The sequence below is a fragment of the Somniosus microcephalus genome, chromosome 13, assembly GCF_052327205.1.
Source record: "Somniosus microcephalus isolate GS21.2 chromosome 13, FLI_Smic_1.0, whole genome shotgun sequence".
NCBI lineage: Eukaryota > Metazoa > Chordata > Chondrichthyes > Squaliformes > Somniosidae > Somniosus > Somniosus microcephalus.
The window spans coordinates 125,153,570-125,178,608 of NC_140999.1; the positions used below are offsets into that span (position 1 = coordinate 125,153,570).

Below are 25,039 nucleotides of genomic sequence, written 5' to 3' on the forward strand. Positions count from 1 at the left end.
CAATAGCAATGCCCAAGTAAAGTGTTAAAAACTGACACCGAACAGAAACACAGAATATTAAAAAACCATGTGCCTTTGATAAAAGTAACATCAAATGAAAGACAGGAAACACGATTATATATACAACCAATTGAAGTAGCTATGAAATGCATGAAACACTCTGGTTGAAGTGGTTTTGATTTACATGTTGTAAAAGATACCAACAGAACACTTTGAAAATATTACATCAATAGATGACACCAAGCAATCACATGGTTTTTGTATTGAAAATGGAATAGTTAGGAGACACAATGTCTGCTAATAACCAGTTAAGCCAATATTAAGAATTGAATTGAAGCCCTTTGTAAGAATGGCATCAAAGAGATAAATCTGTTGCAGTGTAGGAACCTCTGTTCCTTACCAAAAGATGGAGTTCAACTCACGAAGTCAAAACAATAAACTTTAATGAGCAAATGAAGCAAGTTAACAACTACAGGATGAACTGGAAACGTGTCTGGTCTGCTTGGAAACCTTTCTCCAACTGCCTGGAACTGCTGGAAGGTTCTGAGCTATGACCCTCTCCTCAACTGCCTGGAACTGCTAGAAGGTTCCGAGCTATGCCCCTCCTTCCAACTGTCTAGAACTGCTAGAGGATTCCGAGCTCTGATGTCATGATGTCATCACACAGAGTACAGGAATGAAGCCTGAGTGCAGTAACAGATACATTTAAAGGTACATCATCAGACTATATAACAGAGCTGTAAAAAGGAATTATATACAATGTCCATAGCCCAATGGTGGCTCCGCCACAGTAGCCATTTTATGCTAAGTTTTGGAACGCCTAAACAACAGACAGAAGTCTGCAAGCTAATAATTGAATTGGCAGTTTTTAATTCTTTGAGTCTCGGGGATCAAAAAGGTACTCTTATTTGATTTTGGTGGATATTCTGGATTAAGAATAACAGAAATGTAAAAATGTATGCAGTTAAGATTTGAGAATAAGGATCTCTGAGAATAAAAAATGTAATCTATTTGTATTTTGAACTGTTAAAGTTGCGATTGACTCAACAGCTGTTAACTGTATGTCGGCTCTTAAATAAATCTATATATTTTTAGAATTGTCTCAAATAATATTTCTGTATCAAACTCACAAACTCAATTTCTGTACACTCTGTTGTAAGGAGTTGCAGAATTCTGGGGGGGGGGTTTCTGGACCCTCATAATATCCGGAAGGTTACAGTCTAGTTAAACTTATTACAAGTGCTATCTGGAGGACGGTAACATCTTTACATCGTTCCTTTCCTTTAGAGAGAGATAGCCTGGACCTTTAGACCCAATTAAGTGTTTTATAGAATTTGGCTATCTCTAACTTTAGTTGAAGGTGAACGTCTGGGGAATACGTCTGATCTGGGATAGCCCGAAAAGGGCTAGGTTTCGGGCTAGGACTAGTAATTATCCCTTCAAGACGTGAGTTCAAATTCCACCATGGCAGCTGGGGAATTTAAATTCAGTTACATAAGAACATAAGAAATAGGAGCAGGAGTAGGCCATTCGGCCCTTCGAGCCTGTCTGCCATTCAATGAGATCATTGCTGATCTTCTGCCTCAACTCTATTCACCGGCCCTATCACCATATCCCTTACTAGTCAGAAATCTATTGACTTCTGTTTTGAATATACCCAATGACTGAGCCTCCACAGCCCTCTGGGGTAGAGAATTCCAAAGATTCACCACCCTCTGTGTGAAGAAATTTCTTCTCCTCTCAGTCCTGAATGGCCTACCCTTTATCCTGAGGCTGTGGCCCCTGGTTCTAGACTCCCCAGCCAATGGAAACATTCTCCCAACATCCATCCTTTCAAGCCCTGTAATAATGTTTTATGCTTCAATGAGATCCCCTCTCATTCTTCTGAAATCAAGAGAATACAGGCCTAGTTTACTCAATACTTAATAGATAAATCTGGAATAAAAAAAGCTAGTATCAGTAATGGTGACCATGAAACTACCGGATTGTCATAAAAACCCATCTCGTTCACTAATCCCCTTTAAGCAAGGTCTCCTTACCTGGTCTGGCCTATATGTGACTCCAGACCCACAGCAATGTGGTTGACTCTTAACAGCCCTCTGAAATGGCCTAGCAAGCCACTCAATTAAGGGCAATTAGGGATGGGCAATAAATGCTAGCCTTGCCAGTGATGCCCACATCACATGAATGAATTTAAAAAATACATTGCCTGAGTTTAGGTTCCTCTTTGGGTCTGATATTATACATTTTCCTGCTTCTTCTCCATATCTTCTTTATATTCTTTAAGTGATAATATGCAATACTATTTTGAATGCTGTATTGATTTAGCATCCATCCCCACCTCATTAAACCTTTTTTACTTCAAATAAAGTTTACATCACATTTCAGTGGATAAATAATGACTGAAATCCCTTTCCACCAAATACTAGACATGATGATTAAGCAACTCAAGGATTCTCAGTATTTGCAGGGTTTCACACCCCTTGTGGTGAGCGGTGGCTCTGTACCGCCAGAGGGAGCTCTTATGTGTTCTCCTAAATATAAATAAAACGTATTCATTGCCCCTGGGACACCTTAATTTGCATAAGTCAGATGTCACACTTCGTGGGTCTGTTATTCTTCCAATTTCCGAGAAGTTTTAGTGTGACGTGTTGGGTTGACTATAAAAGTTTGCAAACTGGACAGTGGAAATGCAGAGTAGGAGCAGAGGGCGCTCGGGGTGAGAACAGCAGAAAACATTCACGACAGAAAGAACATGGCACAAGGTGAGGGAACTTTAGAATCATTGAACAAACCCGCCGGAGTGAATGAATGAAGTTGTTTTAGTGGCAAAAGTGCATGAGATAACATCATGGCTTTTTCTTAAATTTAAGCACACAAAAAGTTATGAAGACCTGAAAATTAACGATCAACCTGCTCAGTGTTTAATATTCTGAAAAGTTTGAAGTTATTGACCCAATTTATTGCACATTAAGTTACTAGAAATTGTCGTTTTGCATTCAAATGAAGCGGATGGAATAATTAATATTTGTTTTGTGATTTGTAGAACAGAAATTGAGAATAGTTCGATCAAGGTTGTGGAACCCGTTACTGTAACTGTCTCTTGTTTGTTGCTTCACAGCCCTGGAAGTGGCAGGTACAGATTTGCAGTGTAAACCCAATAACACAGCGCACAGGACAGCCGATTTCGGTTTCAGTCGACTGATTTTGAGACGGGGCAGTCATTTCACCATCACCGTGCGTTTCACCGGCAGGGGCTATCAGCCAGGAGATGACAAGATCTCCTTCACTGTGGAAACAGGTAGGAAGTGACTGTATTGAGGTCAAGGGAACAAGGGTGTATTCAAACACAATTTACCATATTTTGTGAGCCGGTTGTTCATATATTATAAGCCTAGAAATTAAAGAAAAAGAACTTGCATTTATATAGCGCCTTTCACGACCTCAGGACCTCCCAAAGCGCTTTACAGCCAATCAAGTACTTTTTAAATGCGGTCACTGTTGTAATGTAGGAAATGCAGCAGCCAATTTGCGCACAGCAAGCTCCCACAAACAGCGGTGTGACGATGACCAGATCAACTGTTTAAGTGATGTTGATTGAGGGATAAATATTGGCCAGGACACCGGGGATAACTCCCCAGCTCTTATTCGAAATAGTGCCATGGGAAGTTTTGCATCCACCTGAGAGAGCAGACATTTAACATCTCATCCGAAAGACAGATTATTACAGATTATTATTGTAATAGAGACCACCTGGTGAACTACTGATGTATATAATAATAAAGCCATGTGCAGTACAGTTCTTACTGGAAGCCATGTTGTGCTGTTGTGTGTGTATATATATGCTGTGTCTCAAAATATCACAGAATTGGCGATGAGGATGCGATTGCGGATTCTCTAGCTGAAATTTTTGTTGAAGGATAATCCTGCCAACCGACGGAGGGACTGTTAGAGGTTCTTCGTTTTGCAGAAAAACTTAAAAAGCTGAGGTAAATTTTGAGCATACGTGGCTGAACTGTCAACGTTGCCAGATTCCAGATGGCCACTGATATACCTATCAATTCATTCCATGAAAAGCGACGAGTTAAGATAGTAACTATAGGTTTTTATTGGCTAAATAACAGAGCCCACCCTCGTGGGTGATCGGTTCCAACAAGGAAGAATACTAGCCAAGCGGTCACCTTTATACCTGGGCAAGCAGGCGGAGCCATGGGCGGAGTCAGCTGAGGTATGCCTAGGTATAACAGCGTGCGTGGCAAGAGGTAACCTTGTGTAGTGATAACAACAGTGTAAACAGTGATAACAACAGTGTAACAATAGTGAACGGTTGTGAATGGTAACAGTGGTTTACCACATTCACCCCTTGTTTAAAATTGAGTCCGGCGGGGTGAAGTGTACTACCAGTTCGTGTATGTCAGTCTCTCAGGAGGCCTCGTAAGCCTTTCTGATCGGCGCAGCAGCGGCGGCGGTGGTGCAGTATCCGATGTTAATGCTGGTGTCTGCGTGGTTGACGAAGGCTCCTGGGGTTCCGGCATGCCATCTACAGGAGCTGGATTTGGGGGAGTGGTGGGGGGTAATGGTGGTATCTCAGGGGTGCCCGAGGGTGCGAGGTCTCGCAAGGAGACAGTGTCCTCCCGCCCGTCTGGGTATGCCACATAGGCGTACTGAGGGTTGGCATGCAGGAGGTCCACCCTCTCGACCAGGGGGTCCATTTTATGGGCCCTCACGTGCTTCCGCAGCAAGACGGGCCCCGGAGGAGTCAGCCATGTTGGTAGCGAGGTTCCCGTAGTCGACTTCCTGGGGAAAACAAACATTCGTTCATGGGGGGTGGCGTTAATGGCAGTGCAAAGCAGTGACCAGATGGAATGGAGTGCTGTCGGGAGGACTTCCTGCCAGCGAGAGATTGGGAGGCCCTTAGACTTTAGGGCTAAGAGGACGGCCTTCCAAACTGTCGCGTTTTCTCTTTCCACCTGGCCGTTCCCCCGGGGGTTGTAGCTGGTGGTCCTGCTCACAGCAATATCTCTCGCGAGCAGGAACTGGCGAAGTTCCTCGCTCATGAAGGATGCGCCCCAGTCGCTATGTATATAGTTCGGGAACCCGAACAAGGCGAAGAGGTCGTTCAGGCATTTGATGACCGTGGTACTAGTCATGTCTGGGCAGGGGATGGCAAAGGGGAAACGGGAGTACTCGTCAATAATGTTGAGGAAGTACACATTACGGTCAGAGGACGGGAGGGGCCCCTTAAAATCGATGCTCAAGTGCTCGAAGGGGCGGGTGGCCTTGATCAGGCTTGCTCTGTCCGGCCTATAGAAATGCGGTTTGCATTCGGCACAGGTTTGGCAGTTCCTGGTCATGGTCCTGACCTCCTCGATGGAGTAGGGCAGGTTGCGGGCCTTAATGAAGTGGTAAAGTCTGGTGACCCCGGGGTGGCAGAGGTCGTTGTGGAGGGTCCGTAGTCTATCAACTTGCGCGTTTGCGCAAGTACTTTGTGATAGAGCATCCGGGGGGTCGTTGAGTTTACCAGGCCAGTACAAGATATCGTAATCGTAGGTGGAGAGCTCAATTCTCCACCTCAAGATCTTGTCGTTCTTGATTTTGCCCTTCAGCTTGTTATTAAACATAAAAGCAACCGAACGCTGGTTGGTGAGGAGGGTAAATCGTTTGCCTGCCAGGTAATGCCTCCAGCGTCGTACCGCCTCCACAATCGCCTGGGCCTCCTTCTCGACAGACGAGTGTCGGATCTCAGGGCCCTGGAGGGTCCTTGAGAAGAAGGCCACAGGTCTCCCCGCCTGGTTAAGGGTTGCCGCTAGGGCGAAGTCGGAGGCATCGCTCTCCACTTGGAAAGGGATGGACTCATCCACAGCATGCATTGTGGCCTTCGCAATGTCTCCTTTTATGAGGGAGAAGGCTGCGCCTGCTTCTGCTGTCAGGGGGAAGGAGGTGGACTTCATGAGGGGTCTGGCTTTGTCCGCATAATTCGGCACCCATTGGGCATAGTAAGCGAAGAGCCCCAGGGTTCTCTTCAGCGCCTTTGGACAGTGGGGGAGGGGAAGCTCCATGAGGGGGCGCATTCTTTCGGGGTCGGGGCCGATGACTCCGTTCTCTACTACGCAGCCGAGGATGGCCAGGCGCGAGGTATTAAACACACATTTATCCTTATTGTAAGTGAGATTCAGCCGTTGGGCCGTACGGAGGAATTTCTCCAGATTAACATCATGGTCCTGCTGGTCGCGGCCGCAGATGGTGACGTTATCTAGATAAGGGAACGTGGCCTGAAGCGCGTTCTGGTCGACCATCCGGTCCATCTCCCTTTGGAAGACCGAGACTCCGTTGGTGACGCCGAAGGGAACCCTAAGGAAGTGGTAGAGGCGGCCGTTCGCCTCGAAGGCGGTATACTGGCGGTCCTCAGGGCAGATAGGGAGTTGGTGATAGGCTGACTTGAGGCCGATGGTGGAGAATACCCGGTATTGTGCAATCTGGTTGACCATATCAGATATGCGGGGAAGGGGGTATGCGTCCAGCTGGGTGTACCGGTTTATGGTTTGGCTGTAGTCGATGACCAGGCGGTGTTTATCGCCGGTCTTAACGACTACGACCTGGGCACGCCAGGGGCTGGTGCTCCCCTCGATGATGCCCTCCTTCAGGAGTCGCTGCACCTCAGAGCTAATAAAAGCTCTGTCCCCGGCGCTGTACCGCCTGCTCTTGGTAGCGACGGGTTTACAGTCACGGGTGAGGTTAGCGAACAAGGAGGGGGGCGGGACTTTGAGGGTGGAGAGGCTGCAGGTGGTACGCGGTGGGCGGTTTAAATTTTGCTGGTTGTAGACTGTGAGTGGGGGGAGGGGTCCACCGTAAGCCAAAGTGACACTTTGAAGGTGGCATTGGAAATCCAGCCCTAGTAGGACGGCAGCGCAGAGCTGAGGCAGGACGAGAAGTTTAAAATTTTTATATTCCGTGCCCCTAACCAACAGGGTCACTACACAGTAGCCGCTAATGCCTGTTGAATGGGACTTCGCCGCCATCGAGATCCGATGGCGCGCTGGCCGGACAGTGAGGGAGTAGCAGCTCACCGTGTCTGGATGAATAAAACTCTCCATGCTTCCGCTGTCGAACAGGCAGGACGTGGCGTGGCCGTTTACTTCGATGTCCATCATGGACTTGGACAGATGATGCGGGAGAGCTTGGTCAAGCGTGACGGAGGCCAGTGTATGGCTGAGCGAGCTGCTGTAGTCTGCAGGCGAGGCGGTGGTCGGGTCTGGAGACAAGACGGCGGCCGAGTGCGGCGAACAAAATGGCGGCGCCCATGACGCGGGTCCCCACGAAGTTGGACAAAATGGCGGAGAAGATGGCCGCCCCCACAACTCACATGAGGCACTGCTGGCGTCTGTGGCCTTGATCAAAGATGGCTGCCCCCACAACCCACCTGAGGCAATGCTGGCGTCTGTGGCCTTGATCAAAGATGGCCGCCCCCACAACTCACATGAGGCAATGCTGGCGTCTGTGGCTTTCCCCCTGCAGGCGTTTACAAAGTGGCCTTTCTTTTTGCAGCCGGAGCAGGTCGCGTTCCTTGCAGGGCAGCGCGCCCTTTGATGTCTCGCCTGGCCACAGAAGAAGCAACTGGCGGCCCGATCGCGGAGGTCCGCTGCCACAGCGGGTCCCGGGGGTGGCGGTCCCGATCGATTCCGGGACACCGACGCCGTGGTGGGTCCCAGGGGTGGCGGTGCGAGGGGAATTGCGGCCGGAGTCGGGCCCGAGTCCCAGGGTCGCGCAGCACAGTACCTGGAGTACACCTCGAGGTCCCGATGGGCCACTTCCAGAGAGCGAGCGAGGGCTGCAGTTGTATTCAAGTCGAGGTCCTTTGATTCGAGCAGTCTTTGCCGTGAGTAGTCAGACCGAAGGCCTTTCACGAAGGCATCGCGGATATTTCCTTCAGTATTTTCTGCAGCCGTTACAGCTTTAAAGTCACAGTCCCTGCCGAGTGTTTGTAGCGCCCGTAAAAATTCATCTACAGACTCTCCTGGCTGTTGCGAGCGGGATCTTAGGAGATGTCTGGCATACATAGAATTTACAGGGCTCCGGTACTGCTCTTTTAGCAGGTTGAGGGCGTCCTCGTATGTAGCAAGGTCCCGGATGAATGCAAATACTTTAGGGCTCACCTGGGCGGTCAGAACTCTTAGTTTGGATCCCGGAGGCACGCCGGATTCTCCCAGGTAGGATTCGAAACAGCTCAGCCAGTGTTCGAAGTCGAGGGCTGAGTTCGCTGCCTGTGGGTTTAGATCCAGGTCCGGCGGTCGGTGGGCTCGCAGCCAGGCCGGCTGCTGTGGCTGTTGTAGCTGGCCGTTTGGCTGGTCGTTTGGCTGCTCCGATCCACTCATTTCAAAATTTAGCCAATAAAATTGATATACCTATCAATTCATTCCATGAAAAGCGATGAGTTAAGATAGTAACTATAGGTTTTTATTGGCTAAATAACAGAGCCCACCCTCGTGGGTGATCGGTTCCAACAAGGAAGAATACTAGCCAAGCGGTCACCTTTATACCTGGGCAAGCAGGCGGAGCCATGGGCGGAGTCAGCTGAGGTATGCCTAGGTATAACAGCGTGCGTGGCAAGAGGTAACCTTGTGTAGTGATAACAACAGTGTAAACAGTGATAACAACAGTGTAACAATAGTGAACGGTTGTGAACGGTAACAGTGGTTTACCACAGCCACGTCTATGGGAATAATAGGGCACTTGTGTGAGTTCCATCACGACCGAGAGACTTTCGGAGCATATGTGGAGTGGATAGAAATGTTTTTCACCGCGAATAGTATTGTCGAAGTCTCCGATGATGTAAACCGTAACCGGGCAGTTTTAGAAATGAAACAGGCTATTTTTTTGACTGAAGCAGGCCCCGAGGTGTATGAAACCCTGAAAAATGTGTTTGTTCCTGCCAAGCTGAAGTTCTCGCCACTGACGGAGATCCTAACCAAGTTAGAACAGTATTACAGTCCTGAGCCCCTGGAAATTGCTGAAAGTTATCATTTTGGAACACATGATCAATTAAATGATGAGGGTACCAGTGAGTGCATTGTAGCTTTAAAAAAGCTATCCATTCACTGTCATTTCGGAAACTTTCAGGACCCAGCTTTGCGTGAACGCTTTGTGGGTTGAAAAATGAACGTATCAGAAGTAAATTGTTGACAACCCCTAACTTAACTTTTGACTTAGCTTGTCAGACAGCTATGTCGATGGATATGGCCGACCGATACCCCTGAGAGTTCCGCGCCATTTCCAGTCGCCAGACAACCGAGGTGAATCGGCTGCACGATAAAAGTAAAAGGCAGTTGGGCCCCAAGGCCTCAGTAACTGGCCAAGGTAACAGTGCATTGAAGTCGTGCTATTGGTGCCTGGGACAACACATTGCTCAAAGCTGTCCATATGTGAAGGCAGACTGTTTCTACTACAAGAAAACTGGGCATCTTGTGAAGGCGGCCGACAGAAGAGTAAAGCAACTGGCAACGCTAGAAGTAGAAATCGCCAGACACTACATACCGCTGAAGTGAAGCAGCAGGACGAGGAGTTTCTGGAGATTCATATCATCAGGAGCACGAATGTATCTAACAGCGATTTGCGAGGTATCATCATCCAAGTTGATGTCGCAGGAACCAGGATACCCATGGAAATCGACAGTGGTGCATCCGTGAGCGTGGTACTGGAATCACTATATTACGATAAGTTGCGTGATTATCGGCTAGCCCCATTGTTGTTGTACCTAAGTCAGATGGTAAGGTAAGTTTGTGTGGTGATTATAAGGTAACCGTAAACCAGGTTCCAGAGTGTAATCTACCCAATATGTTGCCAAATGTGGAAGATTTGTTCACAACGCTGACAGGTGGCCAGATCTTTTCGAAGTTAAATCTAACAAAAGCCTATGTACAACTTGAGTTAGATGAAGAGTCCAAGTCATGCTTGACTATAAATACTCACCGAGGCCTATATCAGTTCACTAGACTACCATTTGGAGTGTCTTCTGCCCCTGACATATTCCAGGGAGTGATGAACCAAATTTTGCAAGGGATTGAAGGGGTAGTGTATTATTTGGATGACATACTCATTTTAGCACCAAACAGGCAAATCCATGATGAGGTGTTGAATGAAGTGCTCAAATGGCTAGAGAAGCACGGAGTGTAAGTGACAGCAAGTGTGAGTTGTTTCAGCTGACCACGGTAATGCTGATGCTATGTCCAGGTTGCCATCCCCGTCACAAGTTACACCCAATAAGGAAGAAGTGTTCTATTTCTCCTACATTGATGAGCTGCCAGTCACAGCTGAAGAGATTGGTAGGGCAACCTAATGTGACCCAATTATGTCAAAGTTGTATGATTACATAGCAAATGGATGGCCAAACCAGGTATCAGAGGAAGATATCTATCCATACTTCATTCATAGGAATAAATTGTCAGTGGATAAAGATTGTTACATGTGGGGAGCAAGAGTGGCTATCCCAAATAGGTTCAAGTCTAAATTGTTAGGAGATCTTCATGACCAGCACCTGGGAAAGTGCTTGACCAAGAGCTTTGCACGCAGTTACTTATGGTGGCCAGGTTTAGATAAAGAGATAGAGTATATAGTCAGTCAGTGTATAACATGTCAATCGGTGAGCAAGAAACCACCATCAGTACCATTACAGCCATGGAAATGGCCTCCCAGAGTGTGGCAAAGGTTACGTATAGATTTTGCTGAGCTAGAAGGACAGCAATTGTTCATAGTGAGAGATAGTCACTTGAAGTGGGTGGAGGTGTTTCCGATGTGGATCATAACAAGCAAAACACTAGACAATTTGCGAAGATTGTTTTCTTCATACAGCCTCCCAGATGAAATTGTGTCTGATAATGGGCCGCAATTTTGTTCAGAAGAGTTCACACAGTTCATGAACAGAAACGGTGTGAAACATAGCAAAGTTCCACCGTATCACCCTGTTTAAATGGTGCAGCAGAGTGCACAGTACAAATTGTCAAACATGCCTTCATCAAGCAAATGTTGGATCCAAAACCAAAGAAACGTCAGTTGTCGTTGGACCACAAACTGGCAGATTTTCTGATTACCTATTGAAATACTCCTCATACCACTACTGGTAGAAAACTAGCAGAGTTGTTTCTCAAATGACAGCCATGAACTAGGTTCTCGCTGTTAAAGCCAAACTTGGCACAGTCCATAGAAGAGAAACAATCAAGGTAGAAAGAGAATCATAATAAAGGTAGAGTTAGAGAGAAAAGTGTGAAGTTGAACCAGAGGTTAGAGTGAAGAACCATCACCATAAGTGGTTACCAGGAAGAGTAGCAAAGATATGTGGCCCTCGCACATATTTGGTCAAGATGTTTGATCATGGAAAGGTTAGGTTTGTTCACATTGATCATATCTTACCTACAGATGTGGAAGGAGTTGAAAGCTGGGATGATTCAATTTATTTGATGAGTCAGATAGTCTTGTTACAAGTAGAGTACCAGTAACAAATCCTACATCAGATATACCTACAACAAGTCCAAGAGAAAGTCAGAATTTAAGTCTGAGCCCAAGTCAGGCAGACAGTATGAAAGTGTAGAGTCCAAACGTAGATCAAGGTCAGTCTTTGGAGAAAAATTCTCCACAGACTCAGCCTAGAATGAATAAAAGTCCTACAACAAGATCTGAAAATTCTGTTCAAGAAAGAAGGTATCCTCTTCGAAACAGAAAACCAGTGGTTAAGTTTAATCTGTAAATATGGAAAATAAGTTATATATTTCGTTTGTGTTACCGAATTCTATAGTAGAATTTGGAAACATAAAATGGGTTCTATTTGAGAAGTGTATACCAAGAGTTGTGAATACCATGCAAGTCATGTACAATGATTATTTGCTAAGATTAACTTCTTCAATAAGGAGGGAGAAGTGTAATAGAGCCACCTGGTGGACTACTGATGTATATAATAATAAAGCCATATGCAGTACAGTTCTTACCGGAAGCCATGTTGTGCTGTTGTATATATATGCTGTGTCTCAAGATATCACAATTATTGTAATTACTGTCAGTGGCGTTGGGGTAGAACACTTAATGTGCTTCAAATTCCTTTAAATGGGTTATTAATGAATTGGCTAAAGCATCAGAAAGGGGAATCTGATATGAGCATTTGTTAAGCATTTGTACCAGAACTGCTCACAGCAATTCCTATCCCATGGTGACCAGTTCTATCAGTTTTGCTAATCTAACTTTTTACGTTTTACTTTAGGAAGGTTCTGAGGAAATTGTGGGTGAAGCGGTCTTCTGTGCACTCAGCAACCCCTCATTCCCAGCATTGAACCTCATTAGACAGGAGCCAAGGTCGGAGAATCCGGGCTACATTGTTCCAGTCCTATCTCTGGCCTGTGCTCCCATCAGGCAAGGCTCATTGCTGGGAGAGCTGAGGAGGCCCATTTATGCAATGAAATTGTAAACTCAGCGCCAAAGAACAGGTTTATGTTTATTCAGAACACAGCACAAGGTGAAAATTTCCCACCAAAATTAGTTTTTGCTCACCATGCATAATGACATTTTGAACAAAACTTCCAGTCCCAATATTTAAGGGGTGCTTATTATGGATGAGGATTGAGATTCGTTTGATACTCAGGATCAGTCAGCCTCCACACTTTTAACCTGTCCCAACAAAGTTAGAGAATTCACAATCCATTAAAATTCCACAGACCACCAGGAAAATTGGAGATATATATCCAATAGACCAACAGAGAAATCAGGCAACAGGCAATCTATGGGGAAATCAGGCACAGGCACAGATGTTGCGAACTCATCGCCTTACAGTGCTGTTATACTGGCACTTTTGCACTATTGTAAAGGGGTTTGCATGATGATATGAATGACAATATGACTTCAGAGTCAGGTTCTGATATGACTTTGGAGTGGAGCTGAGAGATCAAAGGAGCAAGCACATGTCTAGAGTGTTGGGGAGGACATCAAGAGCAATTCCAAGATTTGGAGGGAGGGAGGGAGACATAACTCATGGCCAAAGATATTGTGTATAGGGGGTGTGTACATACACCCTTCTCCCTGTGGTTGCTTCAAAGCTGTGTTGCTCACTTGGACATGGACACTGCATGGAGTATAACTCCCAGACCTGTAGCTACAACCTTAGACTACAATAGGAAATTATTGATACTTGCACCTTTTAGAGCACCCGAGAAACAGAATGGTCTGATGAACACCCATATGATTAATTAGGTTTCAACTTTACTTCTGTTTGTGGTGTGATTCAACTCTTTCAGGATCCTTTGAGTCACTATGACTTAATATCTGAAGTGTACAGCCAGAGATGTTAGAAATTATGGAAAATTCCTTACAAAACTTACACAGAATCAGCAATGGAGCTGGTGGATATCTGACAATTGTATTTAGCAGGAGAAGGTGTAACAGACTCTGTCAATTATTGTGAGGGAGCTGGTTTCTGGAAGTGGTTTGAGATGATTTGACAGCATGGCACCATGATCAGGAGGGTAAGACTCTCAAGCAGTTAGACAAGCGTACCAATTATTTTGTGGCCCTCGCAAACACCAGTACACTGCGGCAAAGGTGGGAAATTGGGCGTCTCATCCTGTCCAATGGGGGAGGCAGATGTTGAACTAACTGTTCAGCTGATGCACAGTGAGTCTGTGTCAATGCAGCTGAGCAGAATGCAGAAGGGCGAGGCAGAGAGATTTGGTGTTTTAAAATGTGATGAAGTGAGTCACAAGGCCAATGAGTGCTGGTTTTATAGAAGGCCTGTGGGGTGTATAAAATAATCAATATTGCATCATCTGCACGATTTTCCTTTCCATTGAAGTAATGATGTCGTGGGTATATGATGGGCATTCGCTTCGATAGCACCCATTTTTCACCCCTGCCGATGTTGAAAGTTCTGGCAATTGTCTTTGGTCATGTCAGGTCTGACCTGGAGTGAAATACTCCATTGCTGCATAATTCTGCACAGGGTTTTTCATGATTCACTGTTAATAAAGCTTGTCCCCAAACATTTGCTAATGATCACTAATTGGCAGAGCAGTGCTACACGTAATCAAATAGTCTGTTGGCACTTTCTAGTCACATAATGTCCCCTTTTATTTATACCTACTTTTGTTTTGCTATAAGAAAGGAAATTCTAACTGCTCACCAGCTCGGTGCCAGTTGTAGTGGTTTATAAAGAGGCTGGCGTAGACCAGTTGGACTGAATGACCCTTTTTCTCTTTGGATTGTAATTTTAATGCCACCATTAAATGCAATGATTTTCCATTATAAAGTCCGAAATACAAACTCTGAAATTTGTACAAGTCAAGAATTAATGTTTCAGGTCTACGTCTACAGGTAATGTACAGATTGCCCCTATTCTGTGCTGTTGATTCATTGTAATTCTTTTCAACTTAACTTGTCTGATCACCTACTCTTTTCAATCTTGGTAGTGCAGAAATAGCATTCGGCATAATCGATTTTGATTGTACCCCCTTTAGTAACTGGCAAAAACAAAGGGTGCAGTTAGCATGAACAAAGAACAGACCATGCGGTCAGATGGCTTCCAACATTAAGAAGATTTAAAATAAGGTTTGAAAAGTTTCCAGGTGGGCCATTAGAACATTTTAAACTTTACTTGACACTGGCCACAGTCGAGATGAAGCCTTGGGAGGCTACCTAGCTTGCTTGATTTCAGTTCTGACAACACTACACTATTGTGTCGATGGGGAACCATCTTGACAATACAAACAGTGTAATAAGACACAAGAGTATTGAGCTGTGATGTTAGCAACAAATCTGTAAGTGCATTTAAGTAATTCCTTCGTTGGCTATCTTACTTAAAAGCAGATAAAGGAGCTTTAGATGGATGCATTAGTGCTCTTATTCCTAACATTGCACAACATGCTTTTAAGACTTTCAGTCAGTGAAATAAAAATGATATGTTGTGACTCGATAAAAAACTTGAAATCTTGTTTTATCGCCACACCAGTATTCAGCCCAACTGATTAATTTGCATAATCATTTTAACTCGTTGTGCCCAATAGCACTAAATTCGTAAAGGAAGTTATACAATTGAAATTCTTTATTATTAATGGCTTTTGTGCTAGAAATTCCTACAGTTTAAAATGAGTCAGAATTAGTCTTTTTTTTCATTATCACCCCAAAAACTCACTGATTAAGTGTTAACTTATGGTTCTGTAATGAAAGTGCTCTAAAGATGGAGGACACCCAGCAGAGTCTAAAATAGAACAGATCCAACACAGCAACAGAGTTACTGGACAAAACAACAATGGCTGTACTTGGAAAGTAATTCAATGGCTGTGAAGTGCTTTGGGACATCCTGAGGACGTGCAGCATGCTATAAATGCAAGTTTTCTTTCTCCTTCTTTAATGTTAAAACAACCTTGGTACTGACTGAAAAGCAGAATTGGTGAGTTTTTTGAAAGCAAGATGGAATATGTTTAAACTTCAAGGGACACCAGCAATCTATGGAGTCAGTGGTGAGGGGGTGGGGAGGGGAGGCAACATTTCAGATCCAGCTGAGACTTGGTGGAGTCATTTATTACAGAGGCATGTCTGCCTCATTGTTGGCGTTTGTCAAACGAGACAAATTGATTGTGACGCAATGGAGTAGATTTTGACTTATTGTGATAGTGTAAAATGGGTGATAGCGAATCAGCAGCCTGTTTTAGATCTCTTCTAGTTTACATTGACAAGGTTCACACAAAGTCAAAATCTACCTCAATCTTAAAATATTTTGTCAATGGAGTTCAAAATAAATGAGCTATAAACAGCCAAAGTATCTAAAGCTGCTGACTCAGTTAATCACTAGTAGTTTGTGTTTAATTCTTTCTAATGTCACGAGTGTTGCCAGTTCTATATTTAGGAGGAGTCACTGACACGTTTGAAGTTTCTAAGCAGAGCAGAAGGAACTGGGTGGTAAGTGGTAAAATAGACTGAATAATAAAAGGCTGTATTCTTAGGAAAATGCAGCAAATACCCAGCAGATCCACAAGCACGTGAAAACAAAAGGACAGGTTAACATTTGGATGTAGACTCTTCAGCAGAACTAGACACTAAGGCCGAGATTTTGCTCACCTCCGGGGACCTGGTGCGGCTGGTGTCGGTGGCGAGTCGCGGCCCCGCTTCTGGCTCCATTCCACTGCCTAAATTGAACTTACCTCAATAGGGCTTGTTATGCCCGCCCAATGCGTTTCCCGGCCCAATTAGATGGAGCAGATCTGGTGACATCATTCATGACTCGTCTTGAGCCGATTTCCTTAACGGGGCCATGGCCACCTTTTGACGTTTGTGCTGTCAATGTTCTACAGCATTGAATTGCTGCAAACACTCACAGTGACTGCACAGAGGTGCAGGGCTACAACCAGGTACTGGCATGACTCCCTCCATAAGCACGCAGGGAGATCCTCTTCCCTTCCCATGGGCGGAAGAGACCTCCCCAGGAGACCAAGACAGCCTTGTTGCACATTGCAGAGGAGGGCACAAGCAGGGATGCTATCAGAAAGACTTGGGTGCAGTGGTGCAAACCTTTCAATGATCTCATTAGATCAGGAAACATGAGCACAAAGCCACACTCACCTTCATCTTACTGTGCCTCTCATCACATCCCCATCACTCTGCCTTCCCTACTCTACTCCTGCACATCCTTACTCACACCAACTTACCTTGCACCTCCACCCATCCCTTTCTATCTACATTATCACTTCCCCATCTCACTAGCCTTCCCCTCACACTCACCTTCATCCAAGTCCAAGCATACCAACTAACAACACACAAGGGTGTTTTATCCAATCTTCATGTAAAGTTTCTGTTAATGTGCTGTCAAACATTGAAACCTTTATTTTCAACACTTTGCGTTCTTGGACAGATTTGTGTGCACCTTTGGAAGTGGCTTAGAGAGTCGCAGTGAATGGTGAGACATAACGGTACCCCCCGCAATGGTGATGAGTGTGAAAGGAATGGCTTGGGCATTGTAGGGATGCTTTATGGTGTTGGTGTGGGGTGGTGCCAACCTGGCACATCATGTGGCAGCCAGGGTGTACAACGTCAAGTGAAGTAAATTTGGCCATGGTGAGGCCATCCCTGGTGTCCCGGGCAGCAGTGTTCTTGGGTGCTGATGCCCTCTGTCCAGGGCAGCATCAGGTGATTGCGGAGAAGGTTGGTGTTGTTGTTGGTGCTGCTGGTGTGCCTAGTGCTGCTGGTGTTGGAGCTGATCGTGGTCAGATTCTGAGGACCAAGGTGAAACAGTATAAATGGCACCGATGCTGACATAATAGATGGCAGGTGAACTTGAGATGACAAGCGATCTGTCAATGGTGAGCGAGGTTGTTCCAATGAGGTGACACTGGATGGAGAATTTGCTCCAAACACTTGCAACCTGCATAAAGCTCAATCTGTCTTCCAAATACAGTAAGCAACAGCTTCTGTGCTTGGAAAATGAACAGCTGTGAGGTGGGAGCTTTTATAGTACATTTCAAACTGTCAGCTAATCAGCTGATTCAATGACCAATCAGCTCCCGGCTTAGGTTAACAGACGTGGTCCACAATTAGGGTGGACCCCGTGGACGAGCAATTAAAGTGAAAAGGTAAGGTTAAAAGCATTATTTAAGCGTCTGTCAACAAGTCAATAATTGCTTTAATTGAGTGTCCCGCCTCTGCGGGTCGGGTCTGATCTGAGGTCACAGACGCACCATTGGGAAAGGTGCGTTGCGGTGGAACGACAGCGGATTCCTAACCCGCTGTCAAAAAAATCAAATTTTCCACCCGACCCGCCACCAATCCTGCCCGCTGACCCCCCAGAAAATTCCAGCCTGAAAGACTTGAGAGCCCCTTGATAGGGCTGAACAAAACAAAGGAGAGACAACAACAGGTAATAGTCGAGTACAGAGCCACCACTTACACCATCCCTGCTTATAAATGCTTATATCGGGCAAATGGCGCTAACCATTTGCCATTACCATTGATGTCAATTACAAGAGGCACCGCTTAAACCATATTAAGTTCATTTGCTCTTTCGGCTGGTTCAAGCAGCTGCTCGCACCTCGTTAAAGTGGGATTTCTAAACAATCCCAGTTATTTCCTAATTCCTGTCACAAATTCCAGGCTCTTTTTTACAATCGGGTTTAAATTCGGTTCTTCCTACATTGCAAAACTTTCTTGTTGCTGGAATCGGTTTTGACAAAGAAACCAGGAGTAAGTATCGGAACAGAATCACTAAATTGTGAAAGTCTGAAGTATTAGGACTGCAGACTCCTGTCACGAGAGGAGTTAATGAGTTAAATGACTAGTAAATGGCATTTTATTTTGGAAAAGCTGAAAGCCAGTGGATGATATGTAATGATCATCTCAATGAAACAGTGAAATACAACTAAAAGAACAAAATGGTGTGTAACTAGCTAAATAAGACAGGGAAAATTCATAGGAAATATGTACACAAAAAGATGCAGAAAATATGAAATAAAACAGAAAATCGAGCTCATAGAACTGTTATTCCTCTTTCCTCTCTTACTTTACAGTTACCAGTGCTGACAGAATCTATACTCAATGTCAATCTGTTTTAACTGGGTGCAGATGCTGACTGGTTTAGTGTGTATTTTCTGTATTTTCTATATTTATTTCCAATTTGCGGCATTTGCAATTTTTTGTCTTTTTAGCTGTACCCTTAAAGAGGGAGTTTCCCCCCTTGTGCCTTTTAAAAGAATTAAAAAGCAGAATTTATTTTAAAATTATTTTTTGCTCTAATTTTGTGACAACTCTTCGAAAATTGTTTACAAATAGTGACAACACAAGACGGCCAAATTAACAACGGTGCATTCATTCATTAACCTGGCGACTGCGGTAGTCCTAAAAACTGCATCTTTTAATTTCAATTGTGTGTTAATTCACGCCATGGAGCCCAGTTGTCCCCTTTAGTTCAGGTGATGAAGTCATCAATCTAAAATATAAATCAGATTAAATCACCCGAATAGAACACTGAGCACAATATGAAGCCGAATGTCTCTGACCTTATAATTCGTTATGAAGGACTCAATTTATGAAACACATTTGATTTGTAAAATCATTTACACTGAATTGAAATTAATCTTAAACATTTCGCTGCTTTCGGTAGAATTAATTTGGGAGTGGCATGTGTGATGACCTCATGCAAAACTATCTCATAATGATGAAAGATGATTTAAGAATTAATTTGAACCCACAATTTCGCTTTATCATATAGCCAGTGAGTGCTTGGTGAATTGGAAGAGAGAGAGGTAGTCGTCTTTGATCATCTGTGGTAATGCCATCAGCTCCTGACACGTAGCCGGTGGCACCATCAAAGACACGAGCCTTCCTGGCAGCCGGGATTTGCGAATCCGGCCAGTTTACCTTTGGTGCTGCCGCTAATGATGTAAAACCCAGGTGTCATGAGCAGTGGTGCCAGTACGATACAAGAGCGGATTTCGAGGGGTGTCGTGCAGTTAGTCGGTGCAGACCGCTGCCTCATCCAAGTGCTGAGAAACACAAGAACTGAACGTACTGTTTGTGCTATTAGTGTATGAATGCATAACACTTTTAGTACAACAGTGGTCTGTCTGCTATTTTAATGGAGGTGTTAACTCATTTAAAATGATGGGCATTAGAATCACTGAGTGGAATTTCGGTGGGGCTTAAAGAAGGACGATCTTGGATCAGACGTCTATTATATACCTTGTCATAAGAACACAAGAAATAGGAGCTGGAGTAGTCCATTTGGCCCTTGGAGCCTGCTCCGCCATTCAACAAGATCATGGCTGATCTCCTACCTCAACTCCACCTTCCCACACTATCCCCATATCCCTTAGTTCCCTCAGTATCCAAAAATCTATCGATCTCCATCTTCAATATACTAAATGACTGAGCAAGCACAGCCCGCTGGGGTAGAGAATCGCAAAGATTCACAACCCTCTGAGTGAAGACATTTCTCCTTTTTTTTTCTTTTGTCCAACTTTCCTTTCTATTTCCATCCAATATAGTGCCTGTTTTATGCTGAAGCTGAAAGTTCCCGCGACTGCATGGATACGCGGTAGCTTTTCAGTAGGGATTAGTACAAGCAAATGTTAGCAACATTTATTTAAATGTAATGGGCTTGTTTTCAAGGCAGCCGACAACTAACTTGAAGATTAAAACCATATATTTAGTTAACGAGGACATTTCACTGCAGGAACTCCCACTAAGAATCTATTGAATGCTTTCTGTTTATGAAATATGTTCTGTTTACACCACTGGCTGAGTTGGGCAGCACGGTGGCATAGTGGTTAGCACTGTTGCCTCACAGCGCCAGGAACCCGGGTTTCGAATCCGGCCTCGGGCGACTGTCTGTGTGGAGTTTGCACATTCTCCCCGTGTTTGCGTGGGTTTCCTCCGGGTGCTCCGGTTTCCTCCCACAGTCCAAAGATGTGCAGGTTAGGTTGTTTGGCTATGATAAATTGACCCTTAGTGTTAGGGGGATTAAATACGTGGGGTTACGGGGATAGGGTGGGATATGTGTTGGTGTAGGGGTTACGGGGATCGGGTGGGATATGTGTCGTGCAGGCTCGATGGGCCGAAAGGGCCTCTATCTGCACTGTGGGGTTTCTGTGATTCTGTGATGTGTCGGTTTAATGCCTCTACTGAACCACAACTGGAACTATTTATTTTCAAACTGTCGAAACAGGAAGAATTTAACTTTTTTAAGCTGTTAATTTTGTGCCTTATTTATTTTAATACTAGCTGGAGTGCCCGGCGGTGCCGAGGCTTTTTCGAGGGCATGTTGTTGTTGGAAGAGAGAGAGAGAGCAACTGGGGGGAAGAGAGAGAGCGACTGGGTGGGAAGAGAGAGAGCGACTGGGGGGGAAGAGAGAGCGACTGGGGGGGAAGAGAGAGAGCGACTGGGGGGGAAGAGAGAGAGCGACTGGGGGGGAGGAGAGAGAGCGACTGGGGGGGAAGAGAGAGAGCGACTGGGGGGGAAGGGAGAGAGAGAGCGACTGGGGGAAGAGAGAGAGAGAGAGCGACTGGGAGGGAAGAGAGAGAGAGAGAGCGACTGGGAGGGAAGAGAGAGAGAGAGCGACTGGAGGGGAAGAGAGAGAGAGAGCGACTGGGGGGGGTAGAGAGAGAGAGAGAGCGACTGGGGGGGGAAGAGAGAGAGAGCGACGGGGGAAGAGAGAGAGAGCGACTGGGGGGGAAGAGAGAGAGAGAGCGACTGGGGGGGAAGAGAGAGAGAGAGCGACTGGGGGGGAAGAGAGAGAGAGAGAGAGTGACTGGGGGGGAAGAGAGAGAGAGCGACTGGGGGGGAAGAGAGAGAGAGCGACTGGGGGGGAAGAGAGAGAGAGCGCGACTGGGGGGGAAGAGAGAGAGGAGAGCGACTGGGGGGGAAGAGAGAGAGAGCGACTGGGGGGGAGAGAGAGAGAGCGACTGGGGGGGAAGAGAGAGAGAGAGCGACTGGGGGGGAAGAGAGAGAGCGACTGGGGGGGAAGAGAGAGAGAGAGCGACTGGGGGGGAAGAGAGAGAGAGAGCGACTGGGGGGGAAGAGAGAGAGAGAGAGAGCGACTTGGGGGGAAGAGAGAGAGAGAGAGAGCGACTGGGGGGGAAGAGAGAGAGAGAGCGACTGGGGGGGAAGAGAGAGAGAGAGAGCGACTGGGGGGGAAGAGAGAGAGAGAGCGACTGGGGGGGAAGAGAGAGAGAGAGCGACTGGGGGGGAAGAGAGAGAGCGAGCGACGGGGGGGAAGAGAGAGAGCGACTGGGGGGAAGAGAGAGAGCGACTGGGGGGGAGGGGAGGGGGAGAGGGAGTGGGGGAAGAGGAAGGGGGGAGGAGTGGGGGAAGTGGAAGGGGGAGGAGTGGGGAGGGAGTGGGGGAAGGGGAAGGGGAAGGGGGAGGAGTGGGGGAAGGGGAAGGGGGAGGAGTGGGGGAGGGAGGAGGGGGAGGGGGAGTGGGGGAAGGTGAAGGGGGGCGATGAGGGGGAGGGAGGAGGGGGAAGGGGGAGGCAGGGGGGAAGGGGGATGGAGGGGGAGGGAGGAGGGGGAGGGAGGGGGAAGGGGGGAGGAGGGGGGGAAGGGGAGGGGAGGGAGGAGGGGGATGGGAGGGGGAGGGGATGGGGAAGGGGGGAGGGGAGGAGGGGGCGAGGGGAGGGGGGAGGGGAGGGGGGAGGGGGAGGGGGGAGGGGAGGGAGGGGGAAGGGGGAGGGGAGGAGGGAGGGGGAGGGGGGGAGGGGAGGGGGAGGGAAGGGGGGGAGGGGTGTGGGGGAGGGAAGGGGGGGAGGGGTGTGGGGGAGGGGAAGGGGGGGTGGGGGGGAGGGGGGTGGGGGGTGTTGGGGGGGCGGTGGAAAGGGAGCGGGGGGAGATAAACTTAAAGTACAGGAAACTTTGTGCTATCCGGCACCCACGGGACCGAGCTGCTGCCTTGCCTCAAAACTGCCCTACTCTCCAGAGTTAATGTTGAGAGATGAGATTCTTATCTCCGTATTTGACAACAAACACTGTTGCTTAGCAACAGCTTCTAAACACTCAGGTGTGGCCCTAAAGCTCTGTAGCTAAAGCTGTTGCTATAGCTACAGACCTTGCACAGCTTGACTGTTCAAACAAAGCAAAAAAAACAAACAAAAAGATTAAAAAACTGCTGCTGATTTTTGCCGGTGGCTCCAGATTGCCGGATAGCTCACCTCAGGATAGCACAAAGTTTCCTGTACTTATAAAACATATTTGGTAAATCTTTCTATAACATACACTTTACAACCTCACCAATCTTTTTATTAAAAAAGGGGTGCTCACCTCTCAGTGTGTTGTATCACAAACAATTGCCGCCGCTTGCTTTTCAGTTGGAAAGATTAGGCCCCGCCCACACAGTCGATTGTCTGTCTCGGTCACCCGGACCCGATTTGGAGCACAGAAGCCCCACCCACTCTATGTTCCTGTACTAAGATGGCCGCACATGCACTCTGTTACACACTGAATCAAAATGGCGTCGCACTGAAACTTTTCGCCCTCCTTGACAAAGATGGCTGCCGTTAACCTGGGGCTGTCAGCAGAAGAAATTTCCTCAGCTGCAAACATAGGATCTTCAGATTATTATTCGGGGCTTGCGACCTACCCCAGTTGCTTATGAAGCCTCCCCCACCTACTGACCCCGGGAATGGAGCTGAGGCAGCACACCCTCTCCCCTCTGCCAGTGTTTGTCTCTGTCTAGGCCGGGAGCCTGGGTCTAGAGTTGCACTGCTGGCAGTTGGAGAAGCCTAGGCCCCGGGCCTGGAAAAACAGTGAAAGGTAGGAGAATTATAGAGGTTAGAGAAAAGATTTACAAATTAATTAACTTTTTTTTAAAACAATTTGTGTTTTAAAAGCAACTTTTTTTTTGCTGGAAATGTAGATTTGAAAAGAAACACGCAGAAAGCGGGAAAAAGAAAGGAAAAGTTTGGAATCAAGATGGCGGCGACTCACCTCGGTTGAGAATGATAAGGCCCGCCCACACACACACCGATTGGTCGACCGTCAGGTCACTGAACTGTAGGATTGGTCAATCATCACGTCACTCAACTGTAGGATGGCTCGCCCGCACACACAATGAACCCGCCCCCACTCGATGCAAATGAGCAGATGAGAGGAATTTTGAGCGTTTTTTGGATACCGTCGGCTCAATTTTTGTCCGACTGTCGGCACAATTTTTGTCGGAGCAAAAAGTAAATACGCCTACAAGAGTCCCCTAATGATGAGCTTTCTTTTGATATAACATATGCATAGGTACGGTCTATAACTTTTGATTGTATAGCCGGCCAGAGAGACAGACAGAGAGACAGACAGAGAGACAGACAGATAGACATATCCTTTTATATATATAGATTACATAGAATTACATAGAATTTACAGCACAGAAACAGGCCATGCGGCCCAACTGGTCAGTGTTTATGCTCCACGTGAGTCTCCTCCCACCCCTGTTCATCTAATCCTATCTGCATATCCTTCTATTCCTTTCTCCCTCGAGTACTTATCTAGCTTCCCTTTAAAGGCATCTATGCTATTTGCCTCAACTACTCCTTGTGGTAGCAAGTTCCACATTCTAACCACTCTCTCGGTAAAGAAGTTTCTCCTGAATTGCTTATCAGATTTATTAGTGACTATCTTATATTTATAGCCCCTAGTTTTGGACTCAAGTTAGTAACATCTACTCTACAGCTACCCCATCGAACCGCTTCGTAATTTTAAAGATCTCTATTAGGTCACCCCCTCAGCCTTCTTTTTTCCAGAGGAAAGAGCCCCAGACTGTTCAGTCTATCCTGATAGTTATAGCTTCTCTGGATCGTTTTATAAATCTTTTTTGTACCTTCTCCAGTGCCTCTTGCCTATGATTGCCTATGGCTGGATCTACTCCAGAGAGACAACCCTGCCCAAGAGGCAAACCTTGGTGAGGCGCACCAATCCAATACCGACGTGGTCAATCATTTTGCGACAGTCTACCCCTGATACTTCAGCGTCGTTTTGTGTGCTGATAAAAAAATGTGAATTATCCAATCATTTGGATTAGGCAACTTAAATAACACAGCAAAGTGGGAAGTTACTGCTTAAAATATTTACTTTTCAGATAATTTGAATGAAGCAACTTTGAATTCAGAAGCTGGGGCTGTCATGAAAATACACGGGTGGTTTAACTTGGTCTTGGTTTCACACTGAGACTGCGAAAAGTTGAAGCTGACTCAGAGTTTAGGAGTTCAATGTCTAGTTTACAAAATGGACATCTTATTTGGACATATTTGTGCATAGAAATAAACCACAAATTCAGCAACTGTTCAGCCATTCAGGAATGAAATCAGGAAACACTTTTTCACACAAACATTAGCCCAAAGGCTGTGGATGCTGAATCAACTGCATTTTAGAAACTGAGATTGACAGATTTATTTTAGGTAAGGGTATGGAGGCATATGAATCAAAGGCAGGCAAATGGAGTTGAGATACAGATCAGCCATGATCTAATTGAATGGCAGAACAGGCTCGAGGGGCTGAATGGTCAATGTTGCTATGTTTTTATGTTCTTAGAACAGCTCTTTGAT

The 25,039-nt window shown here is 46.1% G+C and overlaps 1 protein-coding gene across 1 annotated transcript in view; it reads left to right on the forward strand.

Annotated features, from left to right (window-relative positions):
* The first annotated feature begins 2,643 nt into the window (after positions 1–2,643).
* Positions 2,644–25,039, forward strand: part of LOC147108584 (protein-glutamine gamma-glutamyltransferase 2-like) — a 118,263-nt gene continuing 95,867 nt past the window's right edge. Inside the window, exons 1-2 of the mRNA XM_086005272.1 lie at positions 2,644–2,765; positions 3,122–3,301. Of these exons, the coding sequence (XP_085861398.1) occupies positions 2,756–2,765; positions 3,122–3,301 (190 nt within the window). The 5' untranslated portion in view covers positions 2,644–2,755. The remainder of the gene's footprint in view (positions 2,766–3,121; positions 3,302–25,039) is intronic.